Source organism: Phaethon lepturus, unplaced genomic scaffold (genome assembly GCF_000687285.1).
Source record: "Phaethon lepturus isolate BGI_N335 unplaced genomic scaffold, ASM68728v1 scaffold21086, whole genome shotgun sequence".
NCBI lineage: Eukaryota > Metazoa > Chordata > Aves > Phaethontiformes > Phaethontidae > Phaethon > Phaethon lepturus.
In genome coordinates, this window is record NW_010545895.1 from 30,563 (window position 1) to 46,554 (window position 15,992).

Here is a 15,992-nt window from a genome sequence, read left to right on the forward strand (position 1 = left end):
TGGGAAGGTGAGACTGGAAGAGCCTCCCTTCGCTCACGGGGGTGTGAGGATGGGGAAATTTGTCTTCCCGTTCCCGGGCTTGTCAGGGTAATGGGAGCAAGCGGGTGGGAGATGCTTGGAGGCAGCTCGAACTAATTAGGAGAGGAGAGAGAGTCTGATGGCTGGAAAGGGGAAAGAAAAGGAGGGGGTGAAGGAAAGCGCTTTGTGCTCTTGAGCACCGCTCCCTGGTGTAGGAATGATTAAAGGTACCAAATTAAATGAGTGATGAAGCAGCCAGCCCAAACTGCTGTGTTGCACGGAGCCTCTCCAACGGAGGGTGTGGCGGAGGGGGTTTGCCGGCGTCTGTCGGGAGGGCTCACTGAAACATGGGGTGTGCCATGGTTGTGGCCATCCCCAGCCAGCCAGGACCACCAGCATCCCGTTGGGCAGGAGTTGGCAGCCTCACAAGCCTTCAGGACTTCGCCCGTGCTCTGCAGCCTCCCAGCGTCGGAGTGAACTCCAAAGCCTCCCATTTCCAGCAAACTCTGCACCCAGATCCCTGGGTGCTAGCAAAGACCTTGCGGTTTACTACCGAGCAAAGCTGCTAACGCTTCTTTTAAACATCCGTAGGGTTCAGGGAGATCTGAGGGTTGCGTTTTCCCAGACTCATTGGTCTCCTCTCCTTCAAGCCAGGCTCGTGGTGACTGGGAAGGGAGCATCGTTGGCTCCTCTAGCCCGATCTCCTCTCCCTTTGCAAGGAGAGGAGGCAGCTTCTCAAGCCTAATTTAGCAGTCTTTAATCTGAGTTATTCCAAACCACACTTGCCACTTCCTTCATGCCTTCCCGCAGGATGATGGGCTGATTTCACAGAACGAAAAGCCTTAAGCAAATCTTGTCACACAAGAAAATTGATTTTTCAAAACTGACTTTTACAAGATTACTGGTGGTTTTTTTTCCCTCATCTTTTTTCTATATCATTCCCTTCCAGTCTCACGAGGTGGCTTCAGATCTAAGGAAATTAGAGATGCTGTGACTAAATTGAAAATGTAAAGAGGGGTAGAAGGAAAAAAAAAAAAGACACCCAGCACTCAGCACCTCCTCTCCTGCTGCCTCTGAAAGATATGGCCACGTGTGCTTGTACTTGTGAAGTAGCAGAGATGCCTCCTTCCCCTCTCCTGCTGCCATAACCTCCATGCGATGTCAGGAGAGGGGCTGTCAAAGGGTTATGCCAGGATCTCACAGGGAACATCCCCTGATGGGCATTCCTTGGTGATCCCAAGCTGGATCACAGGGGTTTTTTCTTTCTCTCCCTCAATCCTTACATTTTATTTTCTCTTTTGGAAGAAAAAGAGAGTTTCCTCCTGCTGCTCAATTCGGAGACATCTCAGTGTGTTTCGTTAAAAAAAGAAGAGAGAGGAAGAGTTGCCTTGAAGTCATTTCAGACAGCTTAGAATATGCTAAGCTTTTGTGTTTCTGCGCTATAAATAATGAATCCTCTTACAGCTTCTGATTTGAGAAAGACGTTGATTTAAGAGGCCTTCAGCTCTGAGGTTTTTCTGCTTTCGTGCCCGAGGGCGGGGAACATGAGCAGGGACAAGCAAGGTGTGAATGATGAGGCAGGATGTGCAAGAAGGACCTGGGATGGGGACAGGAGTTGCACCCACCTCAGCCCTGCAGGTGCTTTGCTAAAGCATTTACATCTTGATTCCCTTTTTGCTCCTTTGTTGCAGTTTTCAGGGGTTAGAGGAGGGCTTAACTGGAGGATGAAGGTGTTTGTTAGCATCTACTTCTCTCCCTGCCACTGTCTCTGCTCCAGTAAACCGGCGGTGATTTGGTGATTGCAGTGGGCATCAGTTATTGTTCATTTGACTAATTCCCCAAACAGCGTCCTTGGAAATGTCTCTGCTGAAAAGAGCTGTCGGGATAGCTATAAAATACAGACCAACATGCGTGGCATGAGTATGAGAAAACCCAGTGGACCCTGGTGTCCCAAAATAAACCCACTGGGTCCTGATGGCCCCCAGGAACATGTGTCCTGGCAGTTTCCCCAGTACACATGACTGGTCTTGGACACTGGCAGTCAGAGGGCTCATCCTGCCACGCGTAGGCTGTTGGCGAGTGGATCCGCTGCTGAGCTTGGGCAGATGTCGCACGGGCTTGCTCAGCTGGGAAGCTGGCATGCTTGTTTGCGGTAGGCAGCGCCCAGCCTTGCAAAGCCCGACCCAGAAAGACCCGAAAGGGATTCTGGTGTCATCCAGCATCAGATCATGGAGTAACTCCGTTAACTTCAGGTCTTGAAGTTATCCTTGGGTTTCTGTTCCTATGCAAACTCCCTGGAAGCTGTTGGCAAATATTAAAGCAAAGGAAAAACGCAAGCTGTTGCCTCTGGATTAGATGACCATTTGTCTGTAAAGCATCAAGCGATGCTTATTGCTCAGCTTTGCTTTGCTATTGAAGTGTGTAATTAAGGACTTAGTGATTTTTACTTTTGGAGACTTCTTTTTTTTTAATGCTGTTTCTTGCTGTTTTATACAGAAGTCGATAGATAATTGCAAAGCTCTTATGGGTCAGTCTGTTGTACCAGCATGTAGCCGTGTTTGACTATTTCATCTTGACATGGCTGAGAAGAGCAGTGTTGTTACCAGGGTGGTATAAGGAGATTCAGGAGGCTTGGCCAGGAACAGGGACTTGAGCATAAGTTCGGGGACGGATGGATGGATCAGTGGACGATTGGATCGATGGATGGATGAATTTCATACTGAAAAGATGATCTTTTGGTGAGCTTGCAACTTTATTCTACTTCACCTGTTGTTGCCTGTATATTTGCATTAGCACAGAGGGGATGTGTTTTGGGATATGTCATTTATTATTCCTCCTTACGAATTGCCAGATCCCCAAGTTACTCGCAGTTCAGCCAGCGGGATCCCGTGTTGGATTACACAGAAATCACTGTCCTTGGCATCTTCTGCAAGAAGATTCCCACATAATGAGGACTGAGCCCATCTTCACCTGGGGTGCACACCTCCAAGCACAGTTGCCTCCGTTGATAATCCTAACTTGAATCATTTGATCTAGACACAGTTCAGCCCTGAATAATGAACTGTTCTGGCAGGAACAGCCAAGGAACCTGCCAGAGAAGGAGCTGCGCCTCACACCAACGTGAGGATGTGCCAAAATTCAGACAGATAGAGCCTAAAAAGGGAGCCTGAATGGTGGGATGGCAACAGCAGCTGTTACGGGGAAGGAAGGGCTTTCGGGGGACGCGGTGAGTTTGCTCGGAGCTGGGGCTGGAAAATCAGAGGGAGCTGGCTCAGGCTGGCAGGCACCATGTCCAAAGCAGGGAGCATCGCCTGGCTGTTTGGCACATCCAAGGTTGGTCACCCTCCTTTGAAGAGTTAATATAAACCTATCCCAAGGTCTGTCTCCTCTCTCCATGCCAGCAAGGGGTCAACCTGGTGCGTGCTGAAGCCCTCTCGACACTACAGAGGTCAAAACACAGAGCCCGTGAAAACTTCCCAAAATCGAGCCCAGGGGAAAAAACTCAGAGGAGCTTTAGGAGTCAACGAAGAAAGAGAAAACCCTTTGAAAAGGCCCTGTGAGACACCTCACAGCTCTCTGGACACACATGAATCCCGTGCGCAGGGAGGCAGGAGCCATTCATCATTTTTGCCCTGAAGCATGCGGATTTGGTACCTTTCGCGATCCGAAACGTGTGGTCCCAGCCCAGCACCAGCTTCGAGATCTCCCTGGCCGCAGATTTCTTCTGCTGATGAAAGGTTTTCTGTCTCCATTTACCACTGGTTTTGTTCTCCTGCAAACCCCAAAGGAATCGCACGGCGAGGTGTAACGTTGCAAAGGCCACAAGCACGGGTGATGGTTTGCGGATTTGGTACCTTTCGCGATCCGAAACGTGTGGTCCCAGCCCAGCACCAGCTTCGAGATCTCCCTGGCCGCAGATTTCTTCTGCTGATGAAAGGTTTTCTGTCTCCATTTACCACTGGTTTTGTTCTCCTGCAAACCCCAAAGGAATCGCACGGCGAGGTGTAACGTTGCAAAGGCCACAAGCACGGGTGATGGTTTTTAGGTGAAAAATCAGAGCTGTAGTAGAGGAGGAAAGGCAAGTCTGAACAGCTTCACAGCACAGATTCGCTTTGCGCTGAGCGGGAGGATAAACACGGCGGAGAATTAGCACTTCGTCATGCCAGCATCCATAAATCTGGCTAAAGAAATTCTGCTCCGGGGGTGGAGTGGGGTAGGAAGACCCCGGGAAGGACTAATCCCGTTAAAGAACTTGAGGAAACACAAACCACGTGATGAAACTGGATTACCCGATCCACGCAAGAAATAATAGTGAAGCTCTTAGTCATGTCTGTTGTGTGGCGGGGTAAGTCAAGACCGTGGAGGCAGGAGAAATGAAATGCAGCTGCCAGAGGGGAAAAGTCCCCCTGGGAGAGGTGACACCTCCAAGCTCATCCAGCACTAAGGGGTGACTCACATCCCCAGCATCTCCCCTGGATAAGCAGCTTTGGCAGAAGCTGGCTGTCGTAGCCTGCTTCTTCAGACCCATCTGAATGGTTTTAAACTTCCTCTGCACCTAGGAAAATCAGGAATTCAATGTTAGTAATTTAACTTGGGGGGAAAAAGTACAATTTTCATATGATCCCGTGACTCTGGAGCCACGGGTTTAAAGAGGGGAGAGGAGTCATTGCGAAAGAGGGCGGACTTGGGAAAGAGGAGGGGAAGAAAAGCATCCCTCGCAGCAAGAGAAGCGCCGAAAGAGGGATTAATGGGGGCAGGATTGGTGCACGGCCCTCTCGTGTGAGGCGGCGGAGGAGGAGGGGGGACTTTAAACAGGGGGATTAAAAGAGCGCCAGATCTAAAGCGTCTGCATTTTGTTTTGATCTGTCAAGAAAACAGCTCGATTTGCAGAAGGAGTCGCCCTGCCCGTGAAGTTTTGTGCTTTTCCTTTGAAACAGTAATAGCTTTTCCATCGCTGCGTCTCCGGTTTCCTTCCAGAGGGGATGAGCATCCTCACCAGCCCCTTGTGCCGGGGAGGGAGCCGGTGGGCACGGCGGGGTGTGCTTCAGCCAACACCTCCCTGCTGCAAACGCCTGTGTCCGTAGTGCTCCACGGTGTGGGACGCACGCGCTCCGAGCAGGTATCGTTTCTTGCCGTCCCGTGGGATCCGTGGCCATGCTGGCGTGCAGAGGCCCACGCGGCATGCTGCCGGCGGGATCTTTGGCAGCTCCAGCTGCAAACCCTGGTCGTGCCCAGTCCTGGGGCTGCGGTGCGTAGCGTTATGCCATTGATTATCTGCGCGGCTCATCAGCCAGCTTTAACTACGTACATCGGTTGATCAGTCAGGTCATTGACAAGTTAGAACAGCTTTGTTTGCTTCTTCCCCTCCGCTTCTGTGGCCAGTTTGTTCTGATCACCATGCTAAGCGAAAGGCTGTTATTTTGATTGTTTTCCCACCAAAATGAACCACGGTTTGTAGAGGCTGTGCCGGTGACGCGGCTTTACTTGTGCCATCTGGGAGAGAGAAACCTTCTCTCCCTGGTGTCTCCAGGCTCCCACGCTGTGGGCAGCACAGACGCGGCTGTGCTGGGGTGTTCCTGGCCATCTCTGCTCCGGTACCCCGATGCTCTCCGGAGAGCACGTGTTCAGGCATGATTTGGGGAGCTGTAAGTAGCCCCTCACTGATTTTTCCCACCTTCAGGACCTGCAAAACCCATGCACCGAAGACAGGCACCTCCCTTAAAGGCTGCAGTTTGAGGAGCACTCGGGCTCATTGCCGGCCTCCCGGCTCAGCAGGAGGGGAAACGCCAAAGCTGAGATTAGATGGGAGATCGAGCCAGAGGTTTCTTCTACACAGTGAGGTGTATTACGGTCATCGAAACCCCAAAGTGCTTAAAAACAATCAAACCCCAGTAGCGGCAACTGGTGTATCGCAGCGAGCGCAATCAGACACCAGACGTGTGCTTGTCAGGGATTCAGGTCTGAACTCTTGAAATTCGGGAAAAGGTTGCAATCTTTCTCGCTGTTTATTTGTTTCTGAAGAAAAGCCACAGGGGAAGAAAAACAGGCTGGGGAGACCAGCAGAGCTGGCTCCTCCGCCCCGCGGGGCAGCATCTCCACCACGAGGACCTGGGGTTCGCTTTGTGGCGGAGCCAAGATGCCTGTGTCGGGGATGGAGAGGCTTGGGAAGAGGCCGTCGCTGCGAGCTGGAGGCTTTGGAAGCCTTTCCTTGAGTAAGTGTGTTCCCCAGCCCATGTGCTTGAGCCCTCAGCAAGGATGCTCAGCGCTTCGCTCCGGGCTCTGCCCTCCTGAACTTGATGAAACCCCAAGCTGGAAGGCCCAGCCTTGTAATTTAGATGGTGGAGCGGTTACCCACGGCCTGCGCCGGCCGATAAATGAACCCGCTGCATCGGCACGGAGCGGGGACAGCGGCAGCCGGCCCCAGCGGGGGAGGGGAGCGCCACGTTACGGCACTGGGAATTGAAGGGACTTCGGGCAATAAAGCAACAAAACCCACTCTCCGAGCAATTTGTAGCGATTAATAGCCATTCCCGGGAATGAAATGTTAATTAATTCATCCTGTGAGCCAGGCATTTATTTAAGGTATTTGTGGGTGTTCTTGGTACTTTTATTAAGCAATTAAAATGCGTCCAAGAAAATATTTATCTATTTTAAGTCGTTCTTAGTAAAAACAATTTATATGGCAAGCAGCTGCTTTATTTTGCATTGTTAATTAAAAATTATGATACACTCCACTTCCCTGCCGTCAGAGCAGCAGATCTGCCAGGAGGTCTGGTTCAAGGAGCGCGCGTGCTGCTGGCGACTGCAAAAAACCTCCTTAGCGAGGATCCACGCAGCCTGCGGTATGGATTTAAGCAGTTGCTTGGTGGAGCATTATGGAGCTCAGAGAGCCCCGGCATCCCTGCGCTGCGGGGTGGGTGCTAGTGATGCCCTCCGGTCGTTCCTGTGCTGCTGGGAGACGCTGAGGGAGCCGTGGCCCGATGAGGAGCTTTGCAAAGAAGCGTTTGTACGAGTCCTACAGCCTTCCCAGCGTTGTAAAGTAAATGGCTTGTTCACGCGCGCTGTTTGTTGAAGAATTACAAGTCCTTGTGCTGCAGACAGAGGAATTTATTTGTTACGGCGAGCTTGGGCAGCGCTGAGGCGGATGAAGCGCTCGCTAGCAATGCTTCTCTGCGTACCGATGCTCTACGGGGCGCGTCGTGCTCTCGCGGAAAACGCCGTTAGCTCTTCACGGGCACGGGCCAGAAACGGGGTCGTTGGGGCGAAGGGATGAAGCTGCCGGGTAAAAACACCTTGTGCAGAAGAAGACTCAGCTGAGCATCTTCCGCTGAGAGCCTGGGAGGGAGCACAGGCACTTTGTCCCGGCTTTCAGCAGGTTTCCTTCAGAAACCAGAGCAGGTCACTGAAGTAGCACTGATGTTTGAAAACTGAAACAAAGCCACAGCATTGCTTGTGAGCTAACGTATCCCAAACTGTCCTTTCTTATTTGCTTGTGTGCACTCGTAGCTGGGAAGCGATCGATGGAGTCGGAAAAATGTTATTTCCCTGGAGAATGACTCCTTAGAAAAGTCCCCCTCCCTCTTATCTTTAAGCATTAAAAGGACCCAGTACAGGTATGGGGGTTTTTATTCTTTAATCACTGTTTTTTCATTGCTGTCTCTGATAATCCCTTTGAAGCTTGGATCAAAATATCTGTTTCCTGGTTGAAATTTGTTTTCCTCCATCACCCAGGCAGATTCAATTTCCAGAAGATACTGAATTGGGAGGCACCGGGCACTCCCTCCAGTAAGGCCAGAGGAAAACAAACGCAGGTTAGAAAAATGGGAAAGGAAATAACAAAATTCAGCTCAGCCTGGAGGGGAAGAAATAAATATCCATCTGGGGAAACAGGCTGAGACGGTGCTTGGCGAAGAGAAAATGTGTGAAGCCCGAGGGTGAGGGACGGCAGCAGACAGGGTGCTAGGTCTGCGTTGGCCACAGGGCATCGGGTAGTGGGGAGAGGTGGAGAATTTGGAGCTGGGTCCTCAAAAGGCTCCTGTCGGTGGTAGGGAGCGGGCAGCGAAGGCACCTCACGGTGACGCTGCCGCCGTCACCCTGCGGGGACACCCCGGGAAGCGCGGGCAGGCTGGGATGTGTCCCACCGTGTCCCCTCTGCTGTGCCAGTCCTCCCCTGCGGTGTGGCAAGCCCAAGAAAGTGGTGGCAACGGGTCTTCTGGGCAGGATCCCCAAGGGCAGAGCCTCACCCCGCTCCACGCAGGCTCCGCGTGGGGGGGACGCAACGATGCCGTGCTCCCCCGGCACAGACCCGTCCCTGCAGCCCCTCAGTGTGGTTTGGCTTAGGAAGAAAACCAGCAGCAAAAAAAAAATGACAGGTGAGTTAGTGGCTAAGTCATACGAGAAGAGACTAAAGGAGGTAAATTTATATAGTCTGGAAAAGACCCTGGGTGCCGCGTTTGCAATCTATAAATACCTTCAAGGTAACAATATAAATGAAAGAAGCCCCTGCTCTCAAGGGTGGTAGGACAAGGAGCGCTGGCTGGGAGCCAGGCTCGATGTAATACGGTTGGTGAGACGTTAGGAAGAAATTGTGAAGAGCCGAAGCAGTGGAGGTGGTGGATGGGGCTGGTGGAGCATCCTCCGCGTCTTCTCAGCTCCATTTTATTCAGATTCTGTTTATAAATAATTACTGAAAGGTGAATAGGTAAGACATGTTATGGGCTTGTTAAAAACATGAGTAACTTGCCTTCTGGCTGTCCACAAGCACATCACGGGAAGCTTTACAAGGGTTATCAGCTGTCGTTATTAAAAACCAATTTGACATTATAAAAGATCTATACTGCTTGTTCAGCCACATTGATTTAGCAGTGTTAAGCCTTGGAAAACTGGAGTAAGAACCTTGATCTCCGCCGAAGCACGAAAAATTGCTGGTTGTGAGACATCTCCGTGCTCGGGAAATCCAGTTTTGCGGAAGCGATCGGTTTTGAACAGTTACATAAAGCACCGTGCCGCGGTCGTCGGTGTGTGTTTTCCCAAGCCACAGCAAAGTCAAAACAACTCTTGGAAACCTTGCCCTCCGTCTTCCTTTCTTTTGCAACATCCAGGAGGATCTCACCTGAAGTCTGCCCAGCTCAAACCCACCTCCAGACACTTCTCCATCTGGTTTCCAAGCCCTGGTGCCCTGCGTGTCTCTGCTGGGCGGAGGATCTGCAGGCAGGCTGCAAGGACATGACCCAGGGAACTCACAAGTCACTTTTATCCTCATCGTGAAACCTCCTTGCTCTTTGCAGAGCAGGGAAGGTGGTTCTGTGCAAAGTAACAAGGAAAGGAGAAGCGCTGGATTGCCCCACGGGTTCAGTGCCGCACTCGCCCCGTCCCGTTGACTGCTGCAAGGAAATGGCTTCATGTACCTGCCGCGTCCCGTGAGCACCTGAGTAACAGAAGACGACCCTTCAGAGGCTGGAAATCTGCTCGTGACTGGGAGCCTCTGTGGGGACAAAGTTGTAAAGGAACTTAATGGAGCAGGAATACTCCTGACAAAAAGCACAGGATACTTCCACATTTGCCAGCTGAAGTTTCACTGTCCCTTAGCTCTCTACCTTCCTTTCTTTCATCAAGTGTTGAGGCTTCAAGCCTTTTTTGACCAGCAAACCAAATAGGAGGCAATGAGGACGTCTCTCTTCTCCACCCCACAGCCTGTGCAAAGCTTCAGGGATGAGATATCGGGGCTCTGGCAGATGCCCCCAGCTCTCTCCTGCCACAGCCCAGGGAGGAGCATCCCCAAGGGACAAGCTGCTGCCGCAGCACAGGCAGATGCTCTCCGCGACGGGCAGCGTCGTTCCTGTGGCAGGGAGGCAGCAGGGCAAGGCAGATCCCATCAGGAGGCAGGGAAGCGTGATGCCGAGATCAGCCTTGCTGGCCCGCCTCCGGGGAGCCCCTTGGGTTGCTCTTCCCTCTGGAAGGAGAAAGGCATCACCAAAGCACCATTGACCATTGAAACCTTTGGAGCAGCACCTGGAAGGTGTTGCTCGTGCTGGGTTTTCCATACGAGGAAACCCCTCATTAACACACGAAGCGCAGCCCTAGAAATAAAAGCAGCATCTCCTGATTAATTATTGAAGGGGGAGTCGGGGGAGGAAGGGCGGGCAGGGAAGCTGAAGTGGCCAGTCAGCATCTGTTAGAGGTGCGAAGATGAATGAAATGAGAGAGCAGATAAGTGCATACAAATCTGCTCACATCTGTACCACTAATACATCTCTTTCAAAACGCTTGTGTCATCAGATGGTGGGTGAAGCCTTGCAGGTCAGCCGTCCTGATTCAATTAGGTTCACGTTGGCGGGCGCCGGGGGAATTCGCTCTAGCAGCACTGTCAGGGTGTCCTCCAGCCTGCCGTGGACCAGCGTTTCGCTCCCGCTCCGGCCCCACGGAGGCACCTGGGGAAGCCACCTGTGCCCACAGTCCTCCTTCGACTGTGTGAGTCCACTGCAGCTCCAGTTGTCTTTGGTCGCCTGTGGGGCAACGCGAGTCTGGCGTTGAAGCAAGGGGAGCCATGCGTGACCCCAAGACAGAGCAGCGGGGACGAGCAGAGGGGGGCTGCAGAGAGCGGGAGACCCGTGGGAGGACCGTGAGCAGATGTTGTTTGCCTCGAAGGGCACAACTTCCCCAAAACCACGCCACCGACCCCGCATGGGCAGCAGCGTCGATGGCTCGTCCCTCTGGAGCCTCTGGGGCAAGTCCAGCTCCCAGCACCTGCACCTTTCCCCAACCCACCCCGTCTTGTCCAAACATCCCAGCCCACCCAGCACAACCAGAGATGGGCAGCCCCAAGACAACAGGGGCAGAGATTCCTCAGGCAAAATCCTCCTCCCTCTAATTTATCTGTCAGTTGTTTTGGGAGGATTATTATCATTTTTTCCCCAGGCTGCTGCCTGCGCTTTCTCTCCCTTCCCGCAAAGAGCGGCTGGAGTTTCACACCGCCTGACAGCATCTCCTGTCTTTCCCACCCGCTCCGGAGTGGCAGATTGCCAGATGGTGCCCCATTAGGTCACATTTGCTCATTGTTTGGCAAACAGCGGCTTAATTCAAGTGCTGAGTTGACAGCTTGTTCTCCGAGACAATTTGCAAGTTGCAGTGTTGCAAATGCCAGCTTGGCTTTTCAGGGTAATGTTATTTCAGCTGCCTTAAAGGGATAAAGTTCTCTTTCACTGGGAAAAAAAGAAGAAAAGGGTGAAAGTGTGGAGAAGCTGAAAGGGTTTTTAGTGGTTTTGATGTGGAAGGACCAGCAGTGTTGGTTGGCAAGCGTTTGGAAAGGGCCTGCTCTCCTGGCACTGTGGTTCCCCGTCAGCAGAGACTCTCCATGTCCCATCCCTCCTATCACCGAGGTCTTCCACCCACGCCCCACAATCCTAAGGAATGAGGTGTAGTCCCGGTGAAACAGGCTTTCACGGGCCAAGAGCAGTTTTGATTTATTTTGGAAAGGTTTCAGTATGGGTATACGTACACACCACTTCGATGTCTGCTCTCCAAAACCTGCGGTTATAATCCCTGCATCCCCGGGGAAGCGGACGATGCTGAGGACAAGTGCCTGTCCCTCCTAAAGCCAAGGGCAGCAGCAGGCACCCTGCGGCGTGCTGCCCCGCGGCACCACGACCTGTGTGCTGGGCGAGCGAGTCTCCACCATCACACCCATGTAAATGGCAAGCGACGCAAAACAGCACCACGACGATGCTCTTTCTTCTTCAACAGGTGGGCGAAAAAAGGCCAGGTTATAAAGGAAGCGTCCGGTGACTTCTACGAAACCATCGTGGACCACACCTTCTTCTTTGAGCCCGTCTCCTGCGAGGTCACCAACGCGCTGGGCAGCACAAACATCAGCAGGACCGTGGATGTCTACTGTAAGTAATCTGTCAGCTTGAGACGGGCTTCCCAAAGCTAAATAGGGCCAGCAGGGCTAGTTGAAAATTAATGGGAAGGGGACACGACTAGATCTGACTTGCCCAGGGGGACCAGGACTTGCCGGGCTCTCTTGCAGCTCAAATTTTGTAAATGCTCTGGTGTTGGGACCCGTGATTTCCTCCTGCCTTATGAATGCACAGCTCATGGTGGTGGTCCCTGGGGAGCTGGTCATTCTGGGGTGGCAGCAGGCAACTGTCTCAGGCTCATCTTTATTTGGCAGTCTTAGGTGACTGACTTACCCAGAGGTCCACCGAGACCCACCACTGCTTCCTCTGACACGGTGACCTCTTTGGTTTGAGGGTTTCTGGTTGACACAGCCCATCACTGAGAGTAACTCCGGTCTCCTCTGCGCAGTTGGGCCCAGGATGGCAACAGAACCGCAGTCCCTCCTCGTTGACCTGGGCTCGGACGCAGTCTTCAACTGTGCCTGGACTGGGAACCCGTCTCTCACCATCGTCTGGATGAAGCGAGGCTCAGGCGTGGTAAGAATCGCTGCCGGGGCGGTGGGGAATGGCACGTTCAGGGCATGAGGTGCCACCTGATGCTCCCCATGGAGCAAAGCCCATACCTATGGGCTGGGAGCTCCTGGCTGGACGAATGCTGGACCTACAGGTCTCCTCCAAATGCAGGGGACAACGTGGTGTTGCAGAGCGGCAGCTCCCAGGCTGCGGGGCTGCAGCGAGTGTCCCCAGTTAGTCCAGAGACGCGCGTTAAGCAGTAAAGGCTTTATTGCCTTCCTAATATTTTGGTTGAAAGCGCGTGCGAACCAAGAGGCATTTGGAAGGCAGGCTGGAAAGTCGGGCCTGGAGTCCTGTTTGGGAGAGGCAAAGGGAAAACCAGACTGCTGAAAATCAGTGCCATCGCTGCCGCAGAGACTCGAGGCAGCGGATTGTCTGACCCTGTCCCCACCTTGCAGCTCTTGCCCGTGGGAGATGTTTGCGAACGAGCCCTGACAGGAGAATTGATGCCCATGATGATGGGCAAAAGGGTTGAACAGAGGCCGGAGCATCACTTAACCTCTCGCTGCCGGGTAGTGCTGCTGCGAATCGCCTGTGTGGTCCTTTCTGGGACGATCCTTTCTGGCCTCCAGACCCGTGAGCTCACATCCTAACGCGTTCGCGCCAGCTCGCCTCCGCTGTGCGCCGGAGCCCGCTCAACTGGGGGGAGCCTGGATCTGGCCCGGCAGACTTCTCCACGTCTCTTTTGTCCTGAAATGCGTAAGGAGCTTTGCAAATATTAATCGCGGCTCAGTCAGCCCAGGGAGGCGCGAGATACTCTGATCCCCTCTTTACAGACAGGAGGGCTGAGCAAAGCCACGTTAAGAAGCTAAAGGAGGGCTGAGACGTGAAACTCGCAGGTTTGGGTTTGAAAAGCGCCTTTCAGCTTCATCTGGGCAGACGCGTTCCTGAAGCCGATGAGGCAACGCTGGCTTACGCAGCTCAAGACGAAGTGTATCAGGGAGCTGGACTGGCAGGAGAGTGAGATGAAGGGACTGAGTCGTTCTCCTCACCTCTGCTCCCCAGGCACAGACCAAGGAGGGGAGCAGGCACTGAGGCATTAACTGCTGGGGTATTTTCTCCCAACCACAATGGCCTCGGCGAAGGCCATCTCCTGGGAAGTAGTTACAGACTTGGGAGAGCTGATGGCTCCAATCGGCTAAGGAATCCCAACGGCTCAATAATCCCTGGGTGGTTTCCCATCCTGCAGCTGCAGTTGTTTCTCTGGGTTATCACCATTATCAGCAACGCTCTCACACCGTAGGCTGCTATTTCATGTTCTCAAACCCGCTGGAGCGTGCAGGGCAGCCGAAGGGAGCCGTGCACAGCGGGGGTCAGGGCTTCCTGACCCTCGTGGCCCAGGCCCAGGCATCAAGGCTTGCCTTCGCTAACCGGCAGCGCCCAGGCAGCACGCGGGCAGAGCAGCCTTCTCCCTTTTTATTTGGCTCCCTCGAGAGGACTCGTGCTGGCTTGGAGCATCTCGGGGCTCAGGACAGACCTGCCGGCTGGGTTAAACAGCGATTCTTGGCCTGCTAGGCAGACCCGCCTCCATCTTCCCAGAGTGATGCCGGCAGGGGATGCTGCTCTGCAAAGCCCATCAGCACCCAGCCGTCGCGGTGCGATGTGGGACCAGGGCTGCTGTTTTTCCCAGCCCCTCCACCTTCAGAGCCAGGTTGGGCTCCCACGAGATTGCCTTCTCTCCTGCTGCTTTCCCAGAAGGAAACAAATCAGAGGCTGAAGAGAGGATGAGGCCAAGTAGGCACGGGCATTTGCATGGCTATCCTTGCAATCGATGCTAAAACCGTGAGTTTAAAAGGGATCTGAAACTCAGTGTGTCTGGCTCGTGCCAGGTTAGGGGTGAGATTCCCATCTTCTTGCTACAGGGAGACCCAGATCCGTGTCCAGCCACCGCTCAGGTCTTCGCAAGAGCCAGAGTCATCGGCTCGGGGAGCAGCAACCAGCAGAGCCGGGGGCTCACCGAGCAAGCACGTGCTGGAAGGAGGAGAGGTGACGGGCTGGCCCCAGCCTGCCAAGTCCTGGGGGAGAGAGGCGAGGGCAACCAGGAGGAATTAGCCCCCAGGCACGCGTCTGCAGCATGGAAATGCATCGCTCCGAAAGCTGCGATTTGTTTCGGACCTGCCACGTTTGTTTAAATACTGGGATTCTGCTGACAACCTCAGCCAGATCCCTCTGCTTCAGCAATTTTCAAGGTTTAATAAAGCTGCTAATTGCAGTGCCGGGGCAGGAGGGCAGCGTGGCTGCAACTGGTCTGTAGGGAGGGCTTGCCAAAAGCAGCTGAGATTTCCCAGACCCGGTTCCCAGGGGGCTGCCGGCTCTGCAGGTTGATCTCCCACCACTTCTGGGTTTGAAATCCCCGAGTCCATCCTGGCAGCCTCTCCTGTGCCTGCGAACGTGGAAATGCAAGTGCAGAGTGTGGTTCTCTCGATGGCTTTTCTGCTCTGGGTTACAAGGCAGTTGTGTCACTGCAGCCACCGAAATTTTTTTCTTGTACCTTGAACTTCTGGAAAAAATTAGGTTTGTAAAAATTCAAATGAATAGTAACAGAACTTACGTTTTCCCCCAAAATTGGGTCATTTCTTTATTCCTTAGTCAACAGCAACAAGTGGTATTTCCATGCCATGTAAAACTTTGGGCTCATCCACTTTGTTTTCTCCAGGCTGCTCTGGAGCTCATAACGCACATCTCATGTTCAACTTCACAGTCACCCCTCCCTGAAAGCCACCCCCTCCTCTCTTCCAGGTCTTGAGCAACGAGAACAAGCTGACCCTGAAGTCCGTCCGCCAGGAAGACGCTGGGAAATACGTGTGCCGAGCCGTGGTCCCACGGGTTGGCGCGGGGGAACGGGAGGTGACGCTCACCGTCAACGGTACCTCTTGCTTTCCTGTTGCGCGTCCATCCTGCCACCTCCTTGCTTTGTTCCTGTTGCTCTGACAGCTCGCGTTGCCATATTATCCTCTCGGGTATTTGCTTACAGAGCGAATCCCACCCACGGCCGGATCGGGGAGGGTCCTGCCCTGTGGGCACTACGAGCAGTTAGGATTTTGCATTCATTTGTCTGGAGATGCACGAGTTAAAGCAAAAAAAACCCCAACATTATCTAAGACCCGCTTGGTTCCTTATTATCAACAGGGGTTTATTGAGTAGTTGGGAGCTGGTGTCTTTAAATCTTTAATAGATTTATCTCGCCAAACCCTTGCAAGGTCAGAGAGCACTGTTTTCTCTGTTGTAACAGCCGGAGAGCTGGGAATTAAGCCTGGATCCAAGACTAGCAGCCTAATCACTCTCTCAGAGCCCACGTGAGGATACCTGTGAGAGGCAGCAGTGCTATATCGCTCCTCCACGGCTGCTCGGGGCTCACCCAGCACGGTGTCAGGATGTGGCCCGGGCCCTCACCCACGCCCGGGAGCCGGGAAGGACTCCGGAGCCCTGGAGTTGAACGATTGCCTGGCCAGGACCCCGCAGCAGCCGATAATGAATTTCAGCCTAAATATGGAAGGGGAAGAA

At 53.2% G+C, this 15,992-nt stretch overlaps 1 protein-coding gene across 1 annotated transcript in view; it reads left to right on the forward strand.

The window, feature by feature from the left end:
- LOC104622370 (kin of IRRE-like protein 3) overlaps positions 1-15,992 on the forward strand; it is a gene marked incomplete at its 3' end in the record, with an annotated part of 53,693 nt that overhangs the window by 23,273 nt on the left and 14,428 nt on the right. The window contains exons 6-8 of the mRNA XM_010289126.1: positions 11,761-11,909; positions 12,325-12,452; positions 15,228-15,354. Of these exons, the coding sequence (XP_010287428.1) occupies positions 11,761-11,909; positions 12,325-12,452; positions 15,228-15,354 (404 nt within the window). The remainder of the gene's footprint in view (positions 1-11,760; positions 11,910-12,324; positions 12,453-15,227; positions 15,355-15,992) is intronic.